This window comes from Triturus cristatus, chromosome 7 (assembly GCF_964204655.1).
Source record: "Triturus cristatus chromosome 7, aTriCri1.1, whole genome shotgun sequence".
NCBI classification, from domain to species: domain Eukaryota; kingdom Metazoa; phylum Chordata; class Amphibia; order Caudata; family Salamandridae; genus Triturus; species Triturus cristatus.
The window spans coordinates 771307819-771322753 of NC_140590.1; the positions used below are offsets into that span (position 1 = coordinate 771307819).

At 43.5% G+C, this 14935-nt stretch overlaps 1 protein-coding gene across 2 annotated transcripts in view; it reads right to left on the bottom strand.

Annotated features, from left to right (window-relative positions):
• Positions 1-14935, bottom strand: part of DCXR (dicarbonyl and L-xylulose reductase) — a 65957-nt gene that overhangs the window by 49330 nt on the left and 1692 nt on the right. For both annotated transcript variants that reach the window (XM_085617560.1, XM_085617561.1), the window contains exons 2-5: positions 11973-12070; positions 9608-9762; positions 9411-9453; positions 9038-9137 (exon numbers count right to left, since the gene is read on the bottom strand). In XM_085617560.1, coding sequence (XP_085473686.1) covers positions 9038-9137; positions 9411-9453; positions 9608-9762; positions 11973-12070 — 396 coding nt within the window. The remainder of the gene's footprint in view (positions 1-9037; positions 9138-9410; positions 9454-9607; positions 9763-11972; positions 12071-14935) is intronic.

A 14935-nucleotide genomic window follows, 5' to 3' on the forward strand; every position in this document is an offset into this window, starting at 1 on the left:
TTCTAGGCTTTAGGCGCGAGGTATGAGAAGGCACAACCACCAGATCTGGTCCTGCACATGCAGTGGCTGTGTGCGAGCAGAAGTCCGGCAGAGCAGAAGTTCCTGGTAGGTCTATGAAAGTTCTTGCAGTGCATTAATTCAGTTCAAAGAGTGCACACCCCAAATGTCAAAGAATACAGAGATTCAAAAGTCCAACAAGAATCCTGCTTTATTTATCATCCAATTCTTTGATTAAGATTTGCAGTAAACACTTTTCATTCCTTTAACATCTGCTGGAACTGCTTCAGGGTACAAATATCTTAAAATTCTTTTGTTGTACAGTTAAATGTCCATTCCATATTTAGATTTTTCAGTCATTTTGGTAAATTATCATGTGCATATGGATGTAGCAGTGCTCATAGCAGTAGAGTACCATAAGGATGAGCACCTAAGGATAAACTAACATATTGGATCAATCTGGGGTGTGCTGGCCCTTTGTCTTTGCCACTGCTTCTCATTTTCTGTATATCGTCAATGTCTGTGGAGTTGCTGAGGTACATGAGGCCAATGTTGTGTAAGGCTTTGCATGTGAGCGTGAGGAGTTTAAAGAGTGCTAATTTTCAGATTGGGAGCCAGTGGAGCTCTTTGGGATGCAGGCTATGCGAGTGCAGGGTGGGAAGTTGAGGCTGAGCCTGGCCACCGAGTTCTGTATGGTCTGGAATCTTCTGCTCAGTTCAGCATGGATTGCAGCATAGGGTGTGCTGCTGTTTCCAGCTTGTTGGTGATGAGGGCTTGTGTGATGGCTCTGCAATTGTTGGTGGAGAGCCATGTGAAGATCATCTTGAGCATCTGGAGTGTGTGGAAGCAGGAGACCTGCTTTACTTGGCCAGCCATGGTGAGTTGGATGTTGATTACTATTATGAGATTCTTTGCAGGGGTTACCGGGACGGGTAAGGGTCTAAATTCGGCATTCAACCATGTGGAGTCCTAGAAAGAAGGGTCTTTGCCAAAGATTACTACTTCCATCTTGCCTGTCGTTGGATAAGGATGGGGTTGGAGTGTCGAAGGCTGTGGACAGATTCAGTAGGAGGAGGGCTGCAGTGTCACCTCAGTCCATGATCATCCGGATTTCTTCCATGCCAGTGATGAGGGTGGTCTCTGTACTGTGGTCTGGCCTGAATCCAGATTGAGTGTTTTTGAGGAGGTGGCTATCAGTGATGTAGGAGGCTAGGTGTTTATCATCATTCCAACAACATTTGTCGGGTATAGTAGCAGGGAGATAGGCCGGTAGTTGGTGAGCATTTTGGGCCTGCTTATAGTTCTTTGAGCCAGAGGAGTCCTGTGGAGAGTTTCCAGGCATCCCGGCAGCTGGCTGTGAGGATTTAGTCATTCAGATTCGGGGTGATGGCTGCGCTGATTAAGACGGAGGGGCATGAGGGTGCTCCGGAGTGTATGGACTGCATGATCATTGCAGTTTGAGTGGCGATAGTGGGCCAGGTGGTGAGGATGGTCCTCTCGGTGTTGATAGATTGACAAGAGGGCTGCAAAGGTGGAAGGATCTGATTGGGGTGCAAAGTTTTCGTAGATGTTGGGGGATTTTGTTGCTGAAGAATAGGGACAGCTGAGTGCAGAGGTTCTGAAAGTGAGTTACAGTGGTGAAGCTTTCTGCGAGAGAGGTGGAATATTTAACTGTAGCAAAGATTTCCTTGGCACTGCTGGTGCTGCTTTCAATGCTATCAGTGGGAGCAGAGCATTTAGTGTCTCTGACTGGCTGATGGTAGCGTCTGAGGGAAGATTTGTAGGTGCTCGTCTTGTCATTCCAACTCTGTATCCTTCTGCATTCAAGTTTCTTGCAGTGGCATTTGGGGAGCTTGAGCTCTCCCATGTACCAGCATGCCTGCAGTCTTGTTCTTGTGGCTTTGAGAGGAGCCAGGGTATCTGCGCAGGCAGCAGATACAGGCTTGCAAGATGGAGAAGGGGAAGTTGTTGTGTTGAAGCCTGTGGTGTAGGAGGTTGGAAAACCAGGATGCTTCTGGAGGTCTTATTCCTGTCTTGTCATGAAGATTTGGTAATGTTGCTTCTGTGGTGGTATGTGTGAAAAATGGTGCTGTTGGTTGAGGGGGGATCTGAGCCCTTCCTAAGTAACAGCTACAATCCTTGGAAGGGTGAACCACAAACAGTCACTAAATTAACCCTGTGCTTAAACCTATGGTAGCTTGGCACAAAAGCAGTCTGGCTTACCCAAGAAGAAATCTGCAAAGTATTTATGCAGCACACAAACAGTAATAAAGTGGAAACACAACACAATAAAACTCCCACACCAATTTAAACACACAGAGTAAAATGTAAGAAATAAAATGACACCAAAATGACAAAAATCAAATCGTTAGAAATGGAGATATGCAATTTTAAAGATTTAGAATAAAGTTGCGCCACAAGGCGCAAAGTTCCAACTGAGGGTATCTGCTCTCGCTGGACCGGGACAAACTCACAAGTTCAGGCTAACCGTGATGAAGCACAGAGAAGGCACAGGGCCAAGTTTGGCCCACTGAGGACTGTACCTTTTATGTCCTTGGTGCGCTGTCTACATGATGTCACTTTGTGTCGGATTTGATGGAACCTTCACTTGGGCTGGTACAACACCTTTACCCCCACTTCCAAGGGCCCAGGACTGCAGCAGCACTACTTGGAGGGTCAGAGTTCACTCAGGCTGGGTCCAGGTGCAGGTTCAAGATGGTTGGAGCATTTTTTGACCCTGAAACTCTGATGAGAAGGCCAGCCATCTAGCCACTGAAGTCACTATGGTAGTCCTGGGTACAATCAGAAAAGTAGGACTCAAGCAGCAGGGCAATCCGCTGAGGGCACAAGGCAGGTTTCAGGCATCAGAGCAATTTTCTTGGTGCAGCAGGGCAGTTCTTTGAAGTGCACAGCAGGCCAAAGACAGCAGGGCAGTCCTCAGAGTTCTTCTGCAGGCCCAGAAGAGAAAAGAAAATTTGGTCTGAGGGTCCTGTTTTCATAACTAGGGCTCCCTCTGAAGTGGGAGAAGCTTCTGGAGCCCCCCCCCCATACACCAATGGGGCTCCTATGGGCTGTTTTGGGCCTACCTTAGGATTGACATGCGTATTAAAAAGGAAGGTGCGAAGTGGTGGTTTAAAACTGCCCACAATCTGCAAAGGCAGGCCTGAGACATGTTTTAAACAGCTATTTAAGTGTGCAGCACAATCGGTGCTGCAGGTCCACATGCAGAATTACATTTACAGACCCTGGGAACCTATAGTACCAGTTTACCAGGGATTTACAAGCAAGTTAAATGTACCAAATTGGTGTAAGCCAATTTTACTATGTGTAAGGTGAGAGGACAAGGGCTTTAGCAATGGTTATCAGTAGTGAAATGTACAGAGTCCTAAAGACAATAAAAACTGGGTCAAAAAGCAGGAGGAGTGAAGGGAAAAGTTTGGGGGGACCCTGCAGAGAAGGCCAAGTCCAACAGTGAGGGACAAGGCACAGCTCACACAGCTGCCAAGTTTGGCTGGTAGTCTTAATTATGAGAGATGAAAAGGCAGAATGCTATGGGGCGGGTCTAACAGAACAAATGCCCAAAATAGATCAGGGAGGACTTCCGGATATATATGTTATATCCTGCTAATGTTAATCCAATGCTATTCTACCACAAGTGGAATGATAATGTGATGATGCTGTCAGAATGTTGGGGATCTGTCACAGAAGGAACAGTTGACTGGGCTGAGCTGCCTGCTGGCTGCTCCTGGTGGGGTCTCCCTCTGGACCTGAACTGATCCTGATCTGGTCCTGTTCTAATCTTCCTGTGATCTTGTACCATCCTCAATAAAACCTCCTTAAATCATCTCAACTGAGTGGACTTGATCACTACAGAATTTTGGCGACGATCTTCTAAAGAACCTGCTTCTGTCACCTCTACAAGGATTTCAAGCAACTTAAAATACAGAACCTCCTGCAACTCAAGTCAAGGTATACCAACTGGCATCCTGACCTCACCAGTGACCTCCCAACGGTCGCCCACAGCAGTCTGCCAGTTGTTCCTATAGTCTGCGCAAGTGCTGTGCCCTCAATGAGAGTAAGCCTGCCAACATCTTCAGCGTTTTCGCTTTGTGCTGTGCCTTCAAGTGAGGGTAAGCCTACTGATGTCAGGGGATGTGTTTTACTTTCATCTGGACTTCTACAACACCTGTAAATACGGTTACAAGCCTGCATACACCTTGGAGAAGAAACTATCCCACAACAAATATCTGCAGTAACACAAAAACGTCTACTGTGCCACAACCAACGTATTTTGTGAAACTAGAAACAAGGTAACCTGTGGCTGTTAGTGTTTTTGTCTCCAGTGCGTAGTGTGCTGCATCTGTTTTACATGAGGCATTTTTCTTCAAGTTCATCATCCATCACTTTATTCAGCTCAAGCTTTCCCTTTCTGTGGGTCTGGATGTGTGACATTTTATTTTATTTTCCATTAGCGCTCCTCTGTATTAGCGCTGCGTCCACTGGTTTGTAGTTACTCTCAGACGGTTTACTGCCATGAGGTAGATCTATTTGACCTCTGCGTTATGAAGTAAATCACCTTTGGCTCAGCAAAACTGTGCTACCGTTTTGGAGGCAGTTTGTCAGTGTGACACTAAAATCATCAGAGGTGCGACAACTTTATTATGCTGTCTCTTACCGCATTTCAGACTCAATTTTTACATATGATTTAACGACGTTCATTTCTTGGATTGTAAATTTTCATTACATTTTAAACAGATAAGACTACTGTTGGACTGTTTTTCAAATTTCGAATTTAGCTTGCGCTTCTAACCTGGCTCTGGGTGTCGCACGAGGAAGCTACAGATCTCCATGACGTCTTCTTCCTTGTGGAGCATGCATTTCTGCCTTTAGACGTTTTTAGTGCTTGGCGATGCCGCGAGCCATCCGGTGCGACGTAAAATACGTGCCGCCATCTTGCGGTAGGCACCATTGTTACTGCATTGCCTTGCTTCACAAGCCATTTGCCAACCACGCTCATTTAATTGGAAATCAACGCTCGCTCACAGTCAACCATCTCGTACTTCGTGTCAAGAATAAAAAACGTTGAGTACATCCTTCAGTTTATCAGTCCTCCCTTTCAAGTCACCAGACATTCGACACCGGCCTATGTTTTGGAGTCCGGAGACATCCCATCGAGGTCAGAGAACACTTTTTAGTTGTCTTTCTACCAGGAGATCTTATCTGTTCCTCAGTGAAAGGCTAATATCTTACGATGGAAAAGCTTCAAATTGCTCTATTGCAGCTTGATAAAGTTTAAAACTGCGAGATTGGCCAGAGCTACACTGCCATCTACTGCCAAGTTGAAATAAGACTAGTTTCTGTTTCCAAGGAGTGTTTCTCACAGTTTTCCTATGTGTGAAGTTTTTCCGCACCCCTTATTTTACTGCTTCTGTATATGAGGTGTCTATTTTCGTTTCTTGGCTTGTTTTCATTTTGTTCCTTTAGGCAAGGGCATTTGTTTGCTTGGGATGCTCGGGTGAGTAGTCGCTCACCGGCGTGTGACATAGGTCTATGTCATTACATTTCTGCGTCTGTTACAAATGTTTTGTCATTTGTCTGCTGTTTTGTTTTTGCTTGCTTCATGTTCCCCTACACTGGGATTGCAATGAGTCAGTAGTCCTTTTTGCCAGCAGTGGGTTTAAGTCCCATCTGCGCGTTGTTCACTTGTACACATTTCACATATGCACTATTCTTTTTCCCTCTCTTGGTGGATACATGCAAAGATTACACTCCTTTTGCAGCAGTGCGGGTTCCTACCCGTACGCTTTCTAATGTACCTGTCTACAGGGTGAGTCTATGCGAAGGTTACAGTCCTTTCGCATTAATCAATTTGCGGGTTCTTACCCGTACGCTTTCTACCGGTACGGTTTCAAATGTACCCGTCTACAGGGTGTACCCATGCAAAGGTTACAGTCCTATTGCATTAGTGCGGGTTCTTACCCAAACACATACTGTTCTTACCATATGGGTTCCTACCCATATATTTTTTTTTTTTTACATCATGTCAACTTTACAAGGACTATGTTCATATGGGTCTTAGCCCCATCTGTTACTGTTGTTTTGCCGTATATTTCTAGGGCGTGTTTTCGGGTTATAGTCCTCCCGAACCTCACATATAGTTAAGAATTTTATTATGCACTGTTATCTTTAGATTATATTTAAAATTTTATATTGATGATGGCGTTTCTTGTAGGTGAGGATTACCCTTATATTTTTCCTCATCTTCCTTGTTTCTTTCTTCTTTTCTGTTTTCCTTCTGAGGTCTTCTTCTCGTGTCTCTTGTGGATCCTGGACTTTCCTTTGTTTTTCTGTCGTGTTTTCTTCCTCTGCGTTCGTCGCTGCCTTTAGCCCTGTGTTCCGTTAGTTTTCCATTTTCAGCCTCCATTTCATTCCTGTTCTGGCCAGTGGGTGTGCTTTGAGGTAGTCTTTTGTGCTTTCTTTTATCCTTTTCTCTTACGTTGTTGTTTTTTCTTCTTCGCTGTTGTGTAAGAAGGGAGGATGGTTTCTATGTTTGATTTCCTTTCTTCTCTGTTCCTTGATTTCCCTCTTGGTTGCTCTTCTATGGTTGTTCTCACACTGCTCTTCTTTTTATGGATGTTCTTTTATTGTTGTTCTTTTTCCTTTTGTATAATCATTTTGCTTTCACTTTCTCAGGTTCTTCTCTTCTGTTTCTAGCTTTTTGTTCTCCCGTATAAGAAAGGGGGATATGTTATATCCTGCAAATGTTAATCCAATGCTATTCTACCACAAGTGGAATGATAATGTGATGATGATGTCAGAATGTTGGGGATCTGTCAGAGAAGGGACAGTTGACTGGGCTGAGCTGCCTGCTGGCTGCTCCTGGTGGGGTCTCGCTCTGGACCTGAACTGATCCTGATCTGGTCCTGTTCTAATCTTCCTGTGATCTTGTAGCATCCTCAATAAAACCTCCTTAAATCATCTCAACTGAGTGGACTTGATCACTACACAGACCAAATGCTCAAAATAGATCAGGGAGGACTTCCGGATATATATTTTCAAATAAAACGATGGAAGCGGTGATACCAAGCAAAACGAATAATAAGACATAGGCTCTCACAGAGACTGTCCATCTCCTGTGCACAACAATTAAAAGGGTATTTGAACCCATTAAATGAAAAACACTGCTCAAATCATTGTGCACAAATACCCACTAGACAATGTAGCGGGGAATGCTACTTGGCTTTGATTTTTCTGTCAAGTTTGTTTAAATAACGATTAGAAAACACATCAGTGATTATCTGATTGATGTGAACATTCGTAAATCCTTCTCAAAATTAATTCGGTTTTTGTTACTAGAACAGATCAATAAAGTCTCCCCAATATTTGGAAAGAACATAAAATAAACAATTGATACCAGGAGACCTACAGACTTTGCAGCTTGAAAGGCCAGAGGGCACATTCTTTAGTGAAATTATACATAGTTCAGGATATTGTTAATACATTTGCCCCATCTTTCCCACTTACTCCCAGTGCTCCTAGAGATTCTGCTGACCTAAATTCACCTTTAGGAAGACTTAAACACCCTCGGATCTACAGTTTGCTTAAGTACTCAAGTAATCACAAGAACAAATAAAACAAAAAAAGTCACTAGCAAAGCTAAAGCCGCCTTGCTTGCCTGTGAGGAACCCTCTTGGCTGCTGGCTCAATGTCCTTCCCATGCGGAGCAACCTCCTGCATCACCCAGTAACATGGGTTTGCCTTAGTGATGAAAATAGAAGCAGGAGTTGGAGAGGGCGCATCAGATCAGGACTGTGACGGTGAGTACTCAGACACAGATTGTCAAGTACTAGACAAAAACTAGTTTTATGACCTTGCACCTCCACCTATCTCGGAATTGGGACGAAAGATCCCTCTATGGATTGGAAAAGCTGTGCCTCAAAAGTCTTTTTTTTGGTCTCCCTTATGGTTTCTTCAATAAAGTCAAGAACCTGAAAATCCACTTTAGGACCGCAAATTTTAATATTTTCGTTCCCCAACAAGAATGAGGGTGGCAGCAACAATTTAATCTCAAGCTATGAAGTCTCTGGCAGGGCAACAGCAACATCATAGTCCAGAGCTACTGTTTTCTAAACAGGGCGATTGCTAGTGGTTGGGCAAATTGCAAGCATTTCTCCCGTCACTTTTTATGTACTTGATATACCGCCTTAAGTGGCAAGGTTATGCCCAGATGTGGGTCCCGTACTCACTATGCTACTGGAACCAAGCTACATTCAACTGACGAGCCCCGATCAGTGTGAAACCAGTCTTGGGTTCCTTGCATTTCAGTACCGGGAGGACATGGCCTGGCATTTCGGGCTGAACTTTTCCTATTGGAGCAGGGTCTGATTTGCATGTGGCTAGGTCTACACTGAGGTGGCATGATGGGTAAAAGAACAAAGGGGTGGATAGCTACCCTGAGCAATAGCCAGTGGTTAGACAAAATGTAGGCATTCCTCTGGTCAACTTTCATGCGTTTGATGTTTAACTTCTCACCTGTGTTGTCTATCTGGATTTGAACTGCAATGTCCTTCCAGGAATAGTGTGAATTACGTTGGGAGGCAGATTAAAAACAGGTATTCTCCATTATCTCAAACACCCCACTCTGGAGTTATTGTCATATGTACTGACTGATTCCATAAGCATACTGGTTGGAAATGTTGTTGATGCTTTTCCAGTTCGACTCAACACTGAACTACTTTTTCCATATCCTTCTTGTTTTGGCGGCATATTTATTACAACTCCATACCCCAATGGCACAAAAATCTAAATAAAAATCTGAAGTGGAGTCTGCAAGCAAACACTTTGTGGGCTTCAACGTGGTATAGGGGGTTTTATCTGAATCACGTTTGAAGCCCAAACAAAAGATTTCAATTAAAACAACTTAAGATTTTCTGGACTCAACACTAGATAGGAGGCATGTGTACAACATGGTGATCCACAATAGTTACATCTTGCAGACATTCAGTGTGATTATGTGGACATGAGATGGTGGGAAACTTACAGTAGACGGTATGATCCTGCAAAGCACACTTAGAGGCTTGGCTGGAGATATTCACTATTGACCCCTGTGAACCACGCTTGATCATCTCCCGTGCAACTATCTGAAATACAAATGGAAACCAGTAAGCCATAGTGTAGAGTCACCAGTCTGCCGGGGAGCCGGCCCTATGCATGCTACTCAAATATCACTGCTTGGAATAAATAGTCGGTGCCCATTTGCAGCTCATTTGAAAGGAACATTTCACATTATGCTTGTTCCAACCCCTACCAGAGAAAGACAGTGTATTTTTAAGCTGCCTCCAGCCTTGCCAACGTGACTGCTTGACATCACATATATGATGGTGCAGTATACCAACCCGGAGTTTGTATCTCACCTGAGACACATGAGCCACTGCCTTCACGTTCACATCCAGGGACCTAGGAAGAAACAGGAGTCAGTTCTGGGCCTGTCACCATCGGGAACTTTTCCACAATAATACGGATGAACCTAGGAAGATAAAGGTTTCCTACAGTATAGGCTGAGACCAGGATTTGGAAGGCAGCCTGGTTATCTTATAGAACGCAAACTTACCGGTCCCAGGCATCCTGAGTGACCTCCAGGAAGGGTTGCAATACAGCCACAGCAGCATTATTCACCAGCAGGTCCACAGCGCCTATGGCCTTCAGCGCCTCTTCTGTCTCCTTCCAGCTAGCGAGATCCACACATATAGTCTCGATCCCTGGACACTGGAGAAAAGGTAAGGTATGTGTGATCATCAGAGGGCTAGACTGCATGAAGAGTGAAAGTGACCTGATGATCAAACCATGCCATCATCTTTAACTCTTCACCAGTTTATGGGTGTTCACACCTGTGTGTACCACTAATGGGGAGCAACAGATATCTGCCAACAAACATCTCAGCACCCACGCTCCTCTCCTCGTACTGTTTCAGTGGTGCTCGGGCATTCAGGGAGAGGAAGGCTTGGTGCCCGAGTAACCATTCTCTTGTCCCTTGTAACAGAAGGTTCACAATTAGTCTTGAGCCCCTGTTTCTGGCAGGCAGAACACCAGGTACTGACAGTCCCCGCAGTTTGAAGGTATCCGAAGCAGCATTGGGACCGTGTTTTGACCCTCACCGCACCCAGGTGCAGCAGAGAGACATGGACTGGTGCTGGATTACTTGGTGATTTTCCTCTGTTTGTGAACCCAAGAGAGCACAGATCGCAGAAGTTTGCTAACTCAGATAAGGTGTATACACACGGCGCTGGTGAAGCAAATGCCAAAAGCATAAATCAATTACTAAGTCTACAATTAAAGTGACTGCTTCAATGCACGGATACTAATGTTCCATTTTAAGTGAGGAAAGGTGCTCTAACTTCAGGTTTTCATCATTCTACAACTTATTTTTTTTAATAAAGTGTAGCTGCACTTTCAAGAGGTGACAAGAATGAAGTAAGAGTCCTGCACTCTAGAATACTAAGACAAAATGTGTTTGATAGAAAATACAGGTGAGCCACAAGCAAGACTTTTAAGGCGAGTTCTTAGCTTAAATATGGCATGAAAGCAGCAACGTGTCTGTGCGTGTTAATTGTACTGAGAAGCAGCGGAACCTCAAGCCACAAATTTCCATAACACCAAGAAGAAATGTAGCTTGCAACGTTGAACTGATACTACAACTTGCAGATTTTGATTCTCAAATGGTTTAAAACACTTGGATACTAAATCCTGAAACATCTTCCAATGCTTTCCAAAACACCAACGTTTTCCTAAAGTTTGTGATTTTAGCTTTTCTTTTTACATTTCTTCAGTAAATGTGTACTATAGTTTACTGCAAGTATTAGAATTTTAAGCAAGAAAGGCCCTGCACTCAAATGAACAGATAAGTGGTTAGTGAAAGGATGGTAATGTCCATAGTCCAACATAAAAGTAGTGACGTTGTATCTTCCCAAATGAAAAACGTTAGTCTATGTTTTTGCTGTAGAAAACAACTCCTTTTATTCTTTTAATCCATAGAAAAGCCTTTTCGATCTTTGAACCGGATGACCCAACTAACCGCTGGGAGATACATATCCCATGTACTTGACTTACCACTATTTCACTCGCTCACACCAGGACTAACCACAAAGAACATATGGTATATGTCTCTACTTATCAAGCCCTGAAGAGGTCCCAAGAGGGACGAAACACGCCGGCTGTCTTGTCACTTGCATGCTGTGATTTTAAAGAATTTCTATGGATTAAAAGAATAAAAGGAACCGTTTACTTCAGCAAAAACATCGACTACCGTTTTTCATTTGGGAAGATACAACGCCACATCTTTTATTTTGGACTATGGACATTAACATCCTTTCACTAGCCACTTATCTGTTCATTTGAATGCAGGACCTTTCTTGTTTAAATTTGTGTGGGTAGGTTACATACCACCCTTCTTGGGGCGTATGAAGGTCACATCCTGGGTCCATTGCACCTGGTTCTAATCATGATATTGTAGCCACTGCATATAATAACGACTGGTGCGGGATACTGTTGCCCTGACCTTACTTCTTTGCTTTCAAGTATGAGATTTTGTTTCAGAAAATTAAATGGGCTTATCGTAACCTTCATTTAATTTGTATTGTGCCAACTATTGTTGTACAATCCTTGCACTAGAGAGTAAGGAACCCCTACCACAACGGTATCAATAATTATGTCCATAGTATGTGTTCAAAGCCAATTAATAAGGATGCAGGTCACTTCTGGATCATAATCACATGTTGTAACCAGCCTACTGTTTAGCAGGGTGGATGCAGGGACTGTCACAAGGATTGTTCTGAAGGACCGACGGGACAGCGTGGTGTAGCGGAATCATGGGGTGTTACTCTCTAGCACATTGGAGGTTACACTAGACAATAATAGGATACTTTGGTTTGCCTTTGTGTTTGAATGCCAGTTTTTGGGGGGGGGGGTGCTTTCCTCACCTCGTAAGCCAGGCTGTCCAGATCCGCCTGAGTCCTGCTGACTGCAATGACTTGAGCCCCTCCACTTTGAAGTGCCTTGACTGTTTCCCGTCCAATCCCTGCAAGATATCACAGATTATCAAAGAAGAATGGGCACTACCCTGCAAACGTCTTTCGCCATCTGTAAGTCAACCAAATCTACAACCCTTACATGCAATTCATATTACCTTCTTCCAATCTTCTGTATGACCCAGGAGCCCCCACACATGATGCTTATCAAAGACCCTCGGGACAACCTGAGAGCTTCTCCTGCACAATACACTTTGCCAGATTACTTCACTCATAAGTTTTCCCCTCTGAAACTCTCTCCCCATGTACCTCCAGCTTAAAACAGCCATCTAAAATTATCTGGAAGGCTTGAAGATCCGCTCGCTAGTTGTCTCTGAACATTAAGTCATCTTGTTTTGCCTTTCTGCCATCTCTCTGTCCACCCCCCCCCCCCCCCCATATTCAATAGTGGATGCAACCAAAAATTGTAATACTAAAAGAATTCACAGGAACCTCTTCAATACCATATCAGACTTTTTGATAAACAACGTGCATGTCCATTATCCATGCAACCTACAAGATCTTGACCAATATTTCATGCTAACCTCATCCACAATCGGTCTTACCCATGATGCAATGACCCTCACAATCCATGAGACTCTTACCCAAAACCTGTCTGCCACAATACACTTGACCCTCTACCACAACGCAAGTGATTCCCATCCACCATGCACATTGGCTTCCCCTTAAACACAAAATGTGACCCTCATTCCCCAATCCAGGTAGGATTGGAGCTAGTTCAGTATTTCAATGGTATAACATTTGCAAAATAAGCAATACACATAACTATACCATTAAAACAAAAATGAGAACTATTTGAGAGCAGTCTAAAAAACCTTCCTACAGAATAAGAACGCAACAAGAAGTGGGAATTCAGTGCTAAACTACCAAAAAAGGGGGTTTGGCATTGATTATTTTATGTACTGCCACCTGGTCCATACAGAATCTCAAAAGATGAACAAACGGATCGCACTGAGGCTGCGAAGTGTCACTCCTCGCATGTGACACTAACACAAACTGGTTTATTCCTGCAAAGTAGTGGTTTAGTCATCCATACTTTTTTTGGTGTTTATATAACCGATTCCGTTTTCGTAGGGCTTACGTCAGCACTGAAATGTACTTGAACCAACACATTTGCCAAACATGGTGTGTTTCTGCAGAAAATAAATGTTCACAAGCTGCCCTTTCTGACAAGGATAAAGATGCAGACAATCGTCATCACTCACCCTCCATTCACAGGAGCTGCAGATAAAAATACATATAATCCCTACATCCCTCATCCCAGTCATTACGTTTGAGGTGAGCTCACCTCAGACATGAGGAACAACAGGAAGTAAAAAGATGAAACTCCACCCACCCAATGGGTATTATATATACGGCTAAGATTACCCACAGAACTTCCTTTTTCTTCTTATCTCTCATGACAAAGACTAGGATAGTGAGTATGGATTCGCTGGATTAAGAGTGCAGGGTAAGAGTATTATGGCACCTGTTCATGCGCACTAAAATATAGTAAGTCGTTCTCTGACCAGTATACAGGCACGGAGTCCAAAAGTAGGAAGGGCTCACATGTGATCAAATCCTGCCCCTCTGTCTCAGTGTGTATGCTTAAAGCTGGTTCAGGCATGCGTACTTGGTAGTAGGTATCGCGCATGCTCATACTCCTAGCTAACGTGTTTTCTCGGATTTAAATTGATGGGTTCATGAACAGTTGTTTACATTGTTGCTGGACACTGAGAAGTTGGTGCCTGTCCCAGACCTGCTTTCTTTCGGTGGAATGTAGAAATATAACCAAGAAGAGGCATTTTATTGAGGATCTCTTCCTACAGGTCATCCTCACTGCTAAAAAAGTTAAGTATTAGGCAGGAAGAGTCAGTTCAAGAGAATTCTTATTCAGCAATTAGGAGCATTGTATTATAGATTGTGGCTAATATACAGTCTACCACAAAAACTCCAGGACGTCTCTACCTCTGGCTCCGATTCTGATGGGAATGAGATGGATGTTCACACTCCTGGCCAAAGGCGAAAGTATATGGACAAAGAACTTCTACAGGAAATATTATCAAGAATGCAGCAAAATAAAGTGTTTCTAGTGGAAGGACTTCCATTAGCCACATCAGAACATGTTGTGGGGCAATTCTTGAGAGGAATTCTCCTGATCTACCCGATCATTAACATATTAGGGTTGTCATAATGTGAGAATGGAAGCACCCCGATACAAAGGCAACAATCTTCCTAGGTTGATGTCCAGGTTATACCTGCTGGAAGGCATGGATAAAAACATTACTGAACCTGTGGCTATAGATACATTGCTCACTGTATTGCGGGACCCACTTTCCTTGCTGAGGAAAGTATCATTAAGGCCAAGATTGATAAGAAGAAAGATTCGGCTTTAAGAAGAGTTCTGCTGGTGCACATTTAGAAATGAAAGCGGGAATCTATGGCGTCTACACAACACAATTTTAAATTTCTGAAGGTAAGGAGTTATTTAAAGCAGTTCAGGAAGGAGGTTGATGTTTGGTCTGTTGGAGGTGATTGAGAAACAAGAGGAATTCCTTTCAGACATTTTGTTCAATGTAGTACATGCATCTGCATTGACTGAAGGGGCTAATATTGAGGCAAAATGGAATGTGGCATTTACTGGGTTAGAAAAGAGCAGTTTCTGTTGCCTTAAAAAGAAGATCTGATTTTCTAAGAAAAAAAGGATAATTTGTGATGTTGGTCTTAATGGACAAGGAAATAAGGCATCTAATACTTTTATTAGCAGATGGATTTCCTCTGCTACACTTATAGCGTATTCTTTATCTAACATACCTGTTCCGGTTGGAATTCAGGGGAGCTCAAGAAGGAGTATTTCTGCATCATGAGCGGATTCA